Genomic DNA, 14,193 nt, shown 5'->3' with positions numbered 1-14,193 from the left:
CATTGTCCTTGAGAGAAAATGATCAGGGAAAACTTAAATGGGATTCATAATGCTGCTTAATAGTGGCTGTGTATTTTATTAGCTCTTTGATCACTGGCAATTTTATATTTATTGTCTAACTTTTTAATAGTGTCCTGCCTATCTTTTTACAATTGCTTGTGTTCTACCACTTTGCATTCTGTTCCAGTCTTGTAAAGCATTTATGGGATGCTATACTTTCAACCATGAATCATTTTCTTTCACGAAAAGAGGGATGGCAACGAAAGCACATTTTTTAATTCCATGGCAATAAAAAGGAAAATCGGTTTAAACCGGGAGGGTTGGCAGCGAGTGGATGTTGACGACAATATACATAGGTGGGTCTAAATTCCTCTGTAAATCGGTCAGTTGAAAGACAAAATAAATTGTCCCCTGTAATTGAGCACAGCAACTGATTTTAGAGTGCTAATGACTCAATCACAGTACACAGCTTGGACTCACACATTAAATCTTGTAACCTGTTTAATTGGGGTGCACCATTAGGCCAATGTGGATGACTGGGAGAACAGTACCTGACCATCTGGCTAGCGGCGCCCTCACGAGAAAGCTGCAGGTGGATTTCCATCTATAACTGTTACACCTGCCACGTGACCAAGTTCAGAATTGGAATTAGTCATTTCAACACCCAGACAAAACTCTGAACAATAGTCTCTCATCTGGTAGCAGTTGAGATTTAAGGGAGAGACTTGAAAAAAAAAAATATTATTCTTTTTTATTTGATTTACAGGATTATTGTTGAAATTTGAACTGTTCAAAGTCAATAAGTAACTCTAGGTCCATGAGAAGCTATCCACTAGACTAGAGATTGTTCTAGTTTATCTGTTGTTATAATATTCAGTTTCAGAATGTTGATAGTGTTTGACTTAATTTTCTACTGCTTCTATCTTTTTAAAGTGTTAGGTTTAGGTTCTTTTGATTTTTTTAATTCTTCCTCAGTTTTTTTCAGTGTGACTTATCATTGTGATCACCCAATGATTTCACCTGTTGTGATCTTCCCCCTTATGTTCTCAGCCAATCCCCCGCCTCTTCCTCGTTGTCTACACCTTGTGGGATCGTCTGTTTTGTTTCTGTTTATTTCTGCTCACATCTTTGTATCTCCTTGTGTTTCCACCCCTAAGTTTGGTTTTACTTTTGTGGTTAGTCAGTTACTTTTTCCTCAGTTTTGTCTTAAAAGTTTTATTTTGGCAAACGTTATGTTTATCAAAGAATGTTTGAACGTTTGTCCGACTGGCTTCCCTGCACTTGGGTCCATCCCTGCCCACTCACCCTGCACTGCAAAACTAAACAGAAAAGCATTTTTTATTAACAGGTAAGATGTCCAATAATTTTCTCAATTCTAGGATATCAGTATATTTACAGATTCCATATAAATATGGGAATTTGTAAGTTAAAATAAAGATATATAGTGCTGTTTTGTAACTCATACACTGCCAGCATATTGTCACCCATTTGGAGAGCATTTTGACAGATGGTTTAAAAACAACAGAAAATTGTGTTCTCTGAAAATAAACCGAATGAGTACGAGAAACAAATAGTTTCTGTTTTACTGAGCCAACACATCCTCAATCACCACTTGAGTGCATTCTAAGAGAAATGCATGGAATTGCTACTGTCAAAGCAACTTAAGGTTTAATGTGGTGAGACACAGTGGGGAAAAAATATGTTCCAGACCACAATGCATCTGTCTTATATTTTTCTTCTGGTCACAACACATGTTTTTTTCTGCCAAATGACCTTATACATCATTTATATATCTACAATACGTCAATCTGGGTCTATATGGTTAATAACAATCGAATCAATCAACATGCAAAAAATCAATTAATACCTTCTTTTTTGTTATAAAGAAATAATTTCATTCAAATGTAACTGCAATTTCAAATCACCCAAAATTTCCATGCCTGCCTGTTATTGTTTTATAATTGTAGTTGATTATCTAGGCAGCATGATTGAAGATTGGTTAGAACATCCGCCTTACATTCATTCATTTTCCAAACTGTTTATCCTCACATGGCTCGTGAAGGGTACTGAAGCCTATCCGAGCTAACTAGAGGCACCAGGCGGGGGACACCCTCAATCGGTGGGCAGCCAATCACAGGGTACAAGGAGACGGACAACCACTCATGCTCACACTCAAACCTAGTAGGGGCAATTTGGAGTGTTCGACCAGCCTAACCTGTATTTTTTTGGGATGTGGGAGGAAACCGGAGTGCCTGGAAAAATCCCACGAAAACCCTAGGAGAATGTGCAAACTCCACACTGTGGGGACTGACCAGGGATCGACCTCTCGTCCGCAGAACTGACGTGCTAACCACTCAGTCACCGGGCCGCCCCATCCGCATTGCAGTTCTAATAAATAAATACATCACTCAACATTCAACCCCATTTGCGTCTTAACTGTGATTGCTAAACAGATTCTCCCATTGCAGAAGTTCAACAACAGGGACTAAATCAGGCCCATCAAAGCAACTTTTTCATTGCGAAACTCCCTCAGCACAATCGGCCGTGTGACTCTCACAGCCACGTTTTCAAGCCTGGCCATGTGCAAGCATCACACAACAGATGAGATTAAAGTTTTTCAGCAAATCCCAAGGCGCTGCAGTGTAATGAATTCGCCGTCAGGACACGGAGGCGGAGGAAAGGACAAATGTTTGACATTCTAATGACCACAGCTTTGTGTGTCCTTGCAGAACTGATCGTAAAAACGTGGGTGTCTCGTAAGAGAAGCCTCGTTGCGAAAAGTACAATCTGATTAATTTTACGTTTTAATTGAAGGTCAAGGCTTTTCTGTCACTGCTGCAGTTTTCTTTTTAATAGGCAGATTTTCTGTGAGAGTCTTTTACTTTCTAACAATAGACCAAAAAAAATCTACTGGTATAAAATAACAGCATTTTGTAGTAATGCCTTCAACACAACTTCAAACTTTGTAATATATTGGCCTATAAATTTCAAAACTGACTTGGCAGTCTAATTCAAAACGTTACATTGAGGGGGGAAAAGTGGAAATACTTAAAGGAACAAATAAAATTCATACATAATGGCTGAAATGGATTGTTACTTTTCTTAGCTCTTTGACATAGCAACATATCCAATTCATTTAAACTGGGAGGGTTAGCAATCATTATTGGTATAGAATGAGTTCATTTTTGGGCCCATATTGTTACATAGTATTGTGTCAATGTGACGAAGACAAGTATAATTAGCCCGTAAGGCCTCAGGGGTTGGAAAAGAAAATTAAATTAGAACAAGAGAGAGAATTTTTTTTATTCATCTCATGACCAACATTTGCAACATGACAGCCAGGTACTTTTCCCAACCCTAACCCTTATACACGACTCACATCTAGGGTTAATAAGGAAAAATGTCATTGCTGTCGAACAGACCCAATGTGACAATGGGAGGGAGAAATGGACGGGGACCGACACGCAATGTTGTTAGCATGAGGGCTGGAGTATGGGGGTGGGGGCTGCAGAGTAATGTGGAAGTGGGATCAGCCTGGGATCAGGGCTTGTCAGAAACATAAGACTGGAAGGGATGCCAAAGGTGAGATTGACAACAAGTTTAAAAATGTCATTTCTTGAAGTCAGGCACAATGTATTTTAAGAAAAAGGCACAGACACGCAAAAGGCACACTTTACTGAGGATCACTAATGAGACAGAACACAAAGCTGCCTTTACAAACGTTGAAAGAACTCTTAACGCATTGCCTTTCATTGAGTGCACAACAATGAATTGCAAACCTTTGTAGTTCAGGTGAATTGGAAATTAACGGGCAGCATGTGACTTAGTCTTTTTGACGAACTTGGAATACACTGCACAGCACTACCCTAAAAATTAGAATATAAAATTTATTATTTATTTATCACTTTAAGGGTGCCATGGTGGAATTGAAAGCAACACTTTTGTTGAACTAGAAATATATTGATTAGCATTTTATTCATTAATTGAATTCATTTCAATCATTTTCAGGATAATCTAATTTTCCAAGGAGTACTATAGAATAGTGTTAGGAAAAAACACCCTTCTGCCACTGACTGACTAAATAATAGGATGATTGATTTGGACAAATTGTGAAGTTCGCAATTGTGACGAGAAGAGTTGTAGTCAGCAAAGGTGGGTGGCAAAGGGTCGTGGGAATTCTCATGTTTTATACTAGTTGATTATCCTGTGTTGTTGTACGTAACAAGTCATTTTTTACTTCGTGATTTACCTGGAAAACCATCAAGGACAGCATCATAAATGTTAAACTTAAAGAGCTTCTATTGAACACAATTTCATGGTGATTTTCCAATGGAACTTTTGGCCTTCTATTTTGGTAGTCAAATGAATTGAGATTTTTTTTTTACTCTCTCTTTCTCTCCGCAGGCTATGCAGAGATTGCTTCTGCAGAGATGTGCAGGTAAGGGTCCAATTTGGCAGTGACAGCACCCGAATGGACCTGAGCCATGCACAGTCTGTGAAAAAATAAAAGTAGTGCTGACTAGGGGGAATGCAAAGGGACAGCTCTTTGACTTTGAGAGTCTTTGGAGAAAGAAAGGAAGGTCACGAAAGGAGAAGGTAACGAGATGGACACACAATACAAAGCAGTTGATCACACCCTGGTGATTGCGGCTGGAGAGATTGCAGTCTATAATTGACACTCAATCTGCAACCATCTTGATGCTCAACATTCAATGTCTATATGATTCCGTAAGCCTTGTGTGCATTGCCCAGGTAGATCGCAGGAATCTTAAATGGGCCATGTGCGTATCCCGCTGCACCACTGTAGTATGTTTTACATAAAGATGTTGCGGCAACGTGGCTTTAAATATTAAACAGCGCGGGATATACAGGAAGATAGGAATGGGATTTTCGCAGGGCTGAACTGTCATGATAGAAATCGATGCGCATACATTGACTGGATTTAAAACAATTCGCAATGTGTGGACTTTGTGGTATTCTAGTGGACCTGTAGTTTCATGTAGTGTTTATGCAGCATGTTGGAGAACAGTGGTGGGCTGTGGACTTGGTATTAGGGCGTTAACTCATTCTCTCCCAGCAACAGCAATATGCATTTGAACTGGAAGGGCAAGAAATGATCACTTCCCAGTTCAAACAGATTGCAAAGCAAATGTTCACATCAGTATAGGCCAATGCTCTGGCCCATTGATGAGAAATGTGCAATGTGATTAGTGAAAGAAACAACTTTTTTATGAACACAATTCAAATTATTGGATATGAAACAGCACTGTTGGGATGTGGCTGGAATCTGATTGCACAAAAATAAACCCAACATTCTCACAAATCTACTGGAAGTTGTAGAGTTGTAGAAAAATGGTTGGGATCATATTTTAATTTCTTTTAAAAACATCATGGAACAAATATAAGGAATTAGGTTGTAAAATGTAGGTGGCCTGAATGTGTGTGTGCACCAAATAGATAGTGACTTTGATGGTGCCAATTTCTCGGCTCCCCTGGTGTTAATAGAACATAAGCGCACAACCTCAAAACATCTGCTCTGGCTGAGGCACACCACGCCCAGACATGTATGTGAAGGTGAAAACATACGCTTGCTCACAACAACATACCCACTGACATGTAAAAGCATATTGAATGCTTCATTTGCACAAATGAAATGTAGAACATGGCCTTATAAGCCTTATAAATGAAATCAAATGGGAGGCAGAAGCGGGAAAAATCTATCTTAATAGTGACCAGAACTGACAGTTGGTAGAGTAGCGCACACCACAGTTAGTTCTAATTTGGATCAGCACTTTAATGTATACACAGTCCTGCATATGCCTGAAATATTTCATTAGGTTTCATGCATTATTCACAGAGAAAAGACACATATATTAAATGAAAGAAAATGCTTCTATAAATGCGAAAAATCTAAAAGATGATAACCACTGAATATTCCTTATCCCTTGTGCCTAGAAGAATTGTATAGTCAAATGGACCACATACAGATTTAGCAGCAATTTATGTATGCGTATAAGTATATGAAGGCCTGCATTTACTAGCAAATGGTGTTTCTGTCTTCATTAATTTTTTTCTTTAGTCTGGAAATCACTTGGCACACAATAGCCAATCGCATATTTGCACATTAGCCTTCACAAATTTACACATTGGCAAATCTTTTTTTTTGCCACCTACCCATCCTGGTTTTTGCTGAAACTCTTTTTTACTTATTGGTGTAAAATAATAATACAATATAGAAATGATTAAAAGGCTTTAATGCTGTTATATCAATTAAAAACAGTCATACACATTATTTCACTACAGCTATAACTGGATGTCCAAATAAAATCTGGGGGCTATCACTCAAGGTGTAAAAATTCATACACATTATTTCACTACAACTATTACTGGATGTTCAAATAAAATCTGGGGGCTATCACTCAAGGTGTACCTAATTTCATGGAGCCTGCATGTAGCCTTAGAAGCTATATAAATCATAGCTAAATCTATTGCGCAAATGTGCCCACTCTTGTGTCAGAAATGTAACAAAACAGGACAGCATATCGCCCACATTTCTGTGAGGCAAAAATATATATATATATATATATATATATAAATTTCAGATTGAAAGCAGCACCAATGTTCTGACACCAAGTCACAATCTCTGCCCACCTGTCCCATCCCACATGGAATCTTCACAAGGCTAGAAAGCCGCTGCCTACGATCTCAGCATGAAATATAGCTGACAGCGATAGAAGCCAGTGACCCGAGAAGGCGTCTCTAGTGGCTCTCCTGCTGTCACTCACAGACAAGGTCTCACCTGACCAGGTGCTCCAGAAGAACCTAAGAAAGCGAACGAGCAATCCACAGTCTGTTTTGCTCACAAATGTTTCAGCTTTGAAGAGTCTAAGAGAGTTTAGGCTAAATCAAGTATGTATTCCACAAAAAAATTTTCAAGTACCATTTAAAAAATGAAAAAAAAATAGTAAAAAGTACTCTAGCCTTCTCAATCTTTCTGAGTAACAGTTTAGAACACGTGTGAAAGTGGCGGCCCAGGGGCCAAATCTGGCCCGCCGCATCATTTTGTGTGGCCCGGGAAAGTAAATCATGAGTGCCGACTTTCTGTTTTAGGATCAAATTAAAATGAAGAGTACAGATGTATATAAAATTTCCTGATTTTCCCCCTTTTAAATCAATAATTGTAATTTTTTAATCATTTTTTTCTGTTTTTAGTTCAAAAATCATTTTGTAAAATCTAAAAATATATTTAAAAAAAAGCTAAAATAGACATTGTTTTAGATCTATAAAAAACTGAATATTCAGGGCTTTTAATCCAGTTCTTTTAAGCCATTTATAAAGAAAAATCTAAATATTAAATCTAAAATGGTCCGGCCCACGTGAAATCAAGTTGATGTTAAAGCGGCCCGCGAACCAACCCGAGTCTGACACGCTTGGTTTAGAACATGAACAGTTGTTCAAAACAAGAAGAATGCTGGACTGACTCTCATTTCACTGCACGTTTTTATATATTCCTTAGAATGTCTGGTTAAGTAATGATTAAATTGTTCATTGATTCATTTTCTTTACCGCTTATCCTCATAAGGATCGAAGGGGTGCCAAAGACTGTCCCACCAGACTACGGCCAGTAGGCAGGGGATATCCTGAATTGGTTGCCAGCCAATCGCAGGGCACGGTCAGGCAAACAACCGTTCAGGCTCACACTCATGCCTACCTGCAATTTAAAGTGTTCAACCAGCCTAGCATGGATATTTTTGGGATATTGGAGGTAAATGGTGTACCCAGAGAAAACCCACGCAGAACATGGAGAACATGCAAGCTCAAACTGTCAGTCAGAACCCACCAGGGACTAAACCCTTGATTCTAGAACTCTGACGTGGATGTGCTAAACACTTTCCACCGTATCACCCTTGAACACTCCGTTACAATTAGAAAACAATAACAAATACAGAGCAATTTTGTATTTTGTGCTAACCACTCATCCATCATGCTACCACATGATTACGTTGCAATGAGCTAATTTCTTTTATTGTAATTCTTGAGCACAACACCGTTTTCTGTGCGTATAAAATCTGTGTCGAGATGTCTTTGTACTCAACTAAACAAGCACGTGTGCTACAGCATTCAAAAGGCTGAAGGCTGAGACGAAGAACGCACATGCATTCTGCTGGCTAACTTATTGTGAACAGGCTGGTAAAATTAAAATCGGAAATTAATTGATCAGCTCAGGTACAAAAAAAAACCCTCTGCTTTGCGATTTGATAGTTACATATTTTGACTCATGCTACATCACACTTGAAAGTTCACTACTTTTGATTGCCCGTGTCTGCGAAAGAAGCCACACCATTTTCATTTAGCATGAAGTACATCTCAGATATTTCATTTTATTAGGCTGGAAACTTTAAATAAAACATAATAATAAAAAAGAAAGAATGAGTCTTTGAATGATCTTTGTGCACTTTGGATCTAGAGTGCAAATCCTGCCATATAAATGACTCAGTAATGACTGAAGTTTTTTTAATAATGCCCTTCGTAAAATAGAAAGGCTTCACAAATTTGTGCATTAATGGAGCGAGTGCATTTTTCTGATGTAAATAAACACTGCTGTTCAACAGATGCTGCTTCTATTTTTAAGATTTCTGCAAACATACCAGAGTGATGCAATGCGCTACCACACAGTAGTTCTGATAGAAGAGAATTCCTCCTTGATAACACATCAAGATACATCATCCAAAAAGTCTCTTCTACCCTGCTACTGTGGGATTTTACCCGATGGAAATATTCCACGCTTGATTATTCTCTAAATCTTGATGGCAAACAAGTAAAACTCTGAGGACGCTTTGTCAACACCGCCATCCAATTTTAGACAGAAAGAAACTAGAGGCTGTAGGCGCGAGCTTGCACTTATCTGATGTAAATGTGATAGCTATCTGCGCATTTCAGTCAGATTCCAAAGTGGCAAAACACTCGTGCTTTCTCTCATCTGAGGTAGGACATTTGATTGCAAGTGTTACAACCTGGAAAATAGAAGGGATAAGCTTGGGAGTATACATCAATTCCATTGATTTTTTTATTAATCCTGAACTTTGTGGACCATGTTGAACTTGATTGATCGTGTGTGGGTATCACCAAGGTTAGGATGTGCATAATTGCTGTTGTTTCAGATTCTTTACTGAACCCGAGGTACCAACTTTGGTGTATAATTTGCATCACTATCTCAACTCATTCACTTGCAGAGGTAAGATTTATAGAGCACATATTCTGGCCAAAACATCTCAACAGGGTAGTTAAATATGTAATATAACAAACATAATAAACATTTAAGCGGCCAAGTGGTTAGCGCAGTCCTGAGATCGATGGTAAAAAAAAACATTGCGTTCAAACCTTCCTATGTGGAGTTTCCATGTTGTACTCAGGCTTGTGTGGGTTTTCTCTGGGTACTCCAGGTTCTATCTACATCCCGAAACCATGTACAGTCCAGATTGCCGCTAGGTATGAGTGCGAGCATGTCTGTCTCCTTATCCTGGCCACCAATTCAAGATGTCCCCTGTCTATTGCCCATAGTTGGGTGGGATAGTCTCCAGCACCCCCCTTGTGAGGAAAAATGAATCGATAATTAAACAAATATTTTAAAAGAAGAATGACTTGTATTTGCTTTTGACAAAAATCATATTTGGAGTATATGAGACAAAAATAATATACAATAATTGAATCCCCTGAGATATATAGGGATTTGCTGCTGTGTATAAAAGTATTCTTAGTGTTTGTTGAGAAAAAAAAGTGTTGTAATAATTGATTACCGATTAGTCAGTCAGGGCAACTCAGTGCCTATCGCTTCCAGATCCAAACACATATCTATTCTTGGGGTTTAATAGACTTTGATGCAGCTGGCAAACGATTGAGACATTGATCCGATTGTTGCGGCCAGAAAAGGCGAAAGGCGGCGACGCTGGTGCAGGCAGCACGTTCCAATCCAGAGGGAGTCTAACTGCCATCTTACATTACTATTGATTTTCAGCACTGAAAACGGGCACGTCATTGATCTGAAGAAGCGCTCGTGTGCCACACAGACGAAAAGCATGCGATGAATAAAAAACAGCCCACTGCATGAGTCTTGTTATAAAATGCAACTGCAGTCTTGATTGGAAGGAATCAACTATTGATTGACAGTCTGCCTGTGCATCGCCGTAGGTTCTATCCCCCCTGTGTGGTGCTCTGGAACATGGCTGTCATTCGAGCTACTACATGAGTGAGGAGAAAATTGGTGCATGAGGGTATTTATATTCAGAAACACTTCTCTTTCAGTCAAAAAAAAGAGGGAGGACGAATCCAAAGGTATCTTGATACGGAAAGTAATGCTCTTAAAAGTGATCAGACTCTGCTCTTAAAATCTCAATGATTTTTCAATCAACGGCCCATGAGGCAAAGTAATCAGTCTGCTCCAATTGCCTTTAATTTAAGGCCAGAAAACTCATTTGACACGGAAGGGTGAGATCTAAATGAAGAGGAATTAATCACATCGATAGTGCGGCATAGGGCCGCGACACCTGTGGCTCAAGGTGAATTGGAAGCAAGAGGAGGACAATAAAAGTAGTAACTCGACATGTTTGAGAAGAATTATCATTCAGTAGCCGGCCAGAAAACCGAGGCATCAGCAGCCCCCACCTCTAACCATTGCATCCTATATCCAATTGTGATAAACGCTCCACTCTGTGCACACGACATGAAAACAACATAAATTAGCTAATCGTCACCTTACCAAAGTTTGCTGGTACTGCAACGTCCGGTTTTCGGGCTTGTCTTTCACCATTGCAGTGGTATCCTCATTAGGACTAAGCAGCCCAAGACCCCTCAGGACCCTGTTAGTTAATTAACACACACCCCTGACAATCATAGCGTGAGCTCGGCATAACAGGTCCCGCTGGGGAGAGAATCGTCAGCACAGATCAATGATGCCAGAAAACGTCGAGCTGCCATAGTCCGTGTGTTAGAGGCAACAGAGTCAGGTCCTACAAATTCACCGCCTTAAATCACCTCCCCCTCTACCACTCTGCCTTAGTGTTCTGTTATTCAAGTGGCAATACGTGTGTGGCTCACTGTGAATTTATGCAGCGAATACCTGGCAACAGTTAGATGACATAAGATTATTAACATAAGATTATTTCGAAGGATGTCATAGATGTTAGATGTGGCACATTGATGACAAAATGTGTCTTCCTATGTATTGGCCAATGTGACAATACTTCTAAAAAATGGCAGTCTGTGAAAATGTTAAGTTGAATTGGAATTGCCACTTTAACAGGAATACAACAAACCAAGACTTTTGACTGTACGGTCATTTGTTCCATTTGTTTTTTTAGGCTCTGCGAAATAGTATTACAGAAGAAAGAAAATCTGGTCTTGAAACAAATTGAAAATATAGAATACATCCATAAAGTATTTCCTCGACCGTTTTGTTTGCGCTAAGCGAGAAACCTGTTCTCCCATTGGATGGCAAGTTTTAATTAGAGGTCATAGTCAAGTTAAATATACAATCTTTCTAAGCAGATCAATAGGTGAAAAATCACTCTCACTACACCACAGACCACAGGATAATCGCTTAGTAGAATTTTTGACAGTTGATAGTTGAAAATGACCAACCTTAGGGGAGTACAATACAGTTAATGACTCTATTTTCACACTGATATAACAGCATTTTTTTATACCAGGGTTAACTAAAAATTACAGGAAATACATTGTAAAGGTCAACTAGTATCTTCGAAAGTATTGCGTTTGACCACTCACTCCCGAAATTAATGAATGAATACTGATTGGGCAAGCACTCCAGAGAAGGGGAAGGCAATTTTTTTGATTTGTAATATTGATTTATTTGTGGTTTCACATAAGAGTGCTCAAAGTTGATACCTTCAGGGATAGAAGCCTATTATAGCGCCATACATCTACCCTGATCCACCAATTTCTGTCTTAAAGTCAACAGATACAAGACTGTTTTAGCTGCTTGAGTACTCTCGATGATGAATCATCTCAACTTCATGACAAAAGGCAACAGAGTATATCTATCTATAAACACTCTAAAATTGATGCAAACTGGAGAAAAACAAACAGTGGCTTTTGAATAATGGGTCTCCAGTGAAGGATGGTAGGAATATGTTCCAGCTCATTCATTTTATTGCTCAACTGCAATATATGTGTTTTTGACAATTGAAATTATTAATTGAGCACATCATATCAGTTCAGATAATGCATCTTGGAAAATGCCCAAGAAATTTCCATGACTATTCAATCATTGAGAGCAAAATTATATATCCTCTAGACCAGGGGTGTCAGACTCGGGTTGGTTCGCGGGCCGCGTTGACATCACCTCGATTTCATGTGGGCCGGACCATTTTAGATATGATATTTAGATATTTTTTTTAATAAATGGATCAAAAGAACTGTATTAAAAGCCCTGAATATTCAGTTTTTTTATAGATCTAAAACAATGTTTATTTTAGCTTTTTTAATATAGTTTTAGATTTTACAAAATGATTTTTGAACTAAAACCACAGAAAAAAATGGATTAAAAAATTACAATTCTTGATTTAAAAGGGGTCAAATCAGGAAATGTAATATACATCTATACTCTTCATTTTAATTTGATCCTAAAACAGAAAGTCGGCACTCATGATTTACTTTCCCGGGCCACACAAAATGATGCGGCGGGCCAGATTTGCCCCCCGGGCCGCCACTTTGACACATGTGCTCTAGACTTTGGAAAAATAGTTCAAGCAATCCCCTGTTCTGATAGGATGAGAAAGTAGAGTGGAAAATATACACTCAAGAAACAATTTTGTAATGTGGACAACGGGGACCCTGACTAGAACCTTCTGGTCCAACATTAGTTAGCTCAAAAACTGTATTTCGCCTTTTGCACAACAGTTCCAACAGGTTCATTTTAATAATCTATTGTACAGGAAATTGTATCGTTAACGGCGTCAGATTGACGTGCCTCAGGCCAGTTGTTAGCTTCCAAGGTGAAGCAATCCACAATGGATCATAATGCCTTTTATAGGTGTCAGGGAATCGCTTAAAATACTCAGCACTTCAAAATTACCCAATATACTATTTGATGATTACAAAACACTAAATCAGGGGTTTATTGTCGGCGGGGTGCTCAGAATTTATGACATGATAAATATTTATAATGTAGTTTAACCACTTGGGATTCAAGTAAAGCAGGGTACACACAAACAATTAGAATATTCACGTTCCCACCACTTCTTTTCAAAGGCAGCCAAAAAGCCTGTGTAAGGGATATTTGACAAAGAGGTCCCCTCACACGTTGGCGCCATAATAAACTTTCATTAAGCATGCGAGGGTCAAGGTTATCAATTCTTGTGCATGAAGACATAGGCAGCGAAGCACTCACATTTGAGGACATGTAACACTTTGAGGCCGTGCCCTTTTCTGTGCCTTCAGCCAATTGTTGTATGCTTTAGACGCACTCACAGTTAAACAAAGAGCACTTAGCATCATCTGCCACATTCATTCATTCATCTTCTGTACCGAGGATCCTCGTAAGAGTTGCAGGGGTTGCTGGAGCTTATCCCAAATGACTCTGGGCGAAAGGCAGACTATACCCTAGATTGGTCGCAGTCAGTTGTCGGGCACATAGAGAGACAATTGACCATTCACACTCCCAATCATACCGCCACCAGCAGGAATCTAGCCCGCGCCTGCCCGCACTGAAGTCAGGTGAGGGAACCACTATGTCGCCATGATAAAAAAAGTAATCTGAATATCTCATTTATTCTGCAAAATCGATTTTAATAATACAACACCAGTAAAGCAAAACACTAGATGAATAAATAGCATCACATTGACCAATTTACCTGCTCCCAATCCTTCACATCAAGCTCTCTTGATCTTTTGCGGCATAGAAGATGAAAAACCTGTCACAGCAAGCTGACAGATAACTAGTTCAAACGGTAGGCAGTGACCCCACCAGGGACACCAGATCCAAACAAGCCCACTAGGACCACCAGTTGACTTGTAAAACTTGCATATCAACACGCTCATGTGCACAGCCTGTCAATCAACACACTCATTGATTTCCAACATTAAGGTCAAGGATGGTTCTGAAACGTGTTGAGAATTTTGTCATTTAAAACAAGACACATGAACACAAATTAGATATACTGTACACACATCTTACTG

At 39.1% G+C, this 14,193-nt stretch overlaps 1 protein-coding gene across 4 annotated transcripts in view; it reads right to left on the bottom strand.

Moving 5' to 3' along the window:
- clcn2a (chloride channel, voltage-sensitive 2a) overlaps positions 1 to 14,193 on the bottom strand; it is a 43,841-nt gene that overhangs the window by 24,496 nt on the left and 5,152 nt on the right. For 3 of the 4 annotated variants that reach the window (XM_077615296.1, XM_077615297.1, XM_077615301.1), the window contains exon 1: positions 10,757 to 11,013. The exons of the other annotated variant lie outside the window; for it this stretch is intronic. In XM_077615296.1, the coding sequence (XP_077471422.1) occupies positions 10,757 to 10,807 (51 nt within the window). In that variant the 5' untranslated portion in view covers positions 10,808 to 11,013. Of the gene's footprint in view, positions 1 to 10,756; positions 11,014 to 14,193 lie in introns of those variants that run through there. 4 annotated transcript variants of the gene reach the window in all.

The sequence above is a fragment of the Stigmatopora argus genome, chromosome 12 (assembly GCF_051989625.1).
Source record: "Stigmatopora argus isolate UIUO_Sarg chromosome 12, RoL_Sarg_1.0, whole genome shotgun sequence".
Classification (NCBI taxonomy): Eukaryota; Metazoa; Chordata; class Actinopteri; order Syngnathiformes; family Syngnathidae; genus Stigmatopora; species Stigmatopora argus.
This window is presented reverse-complemented; position numbering and strand designations above follow the sequence as displayed.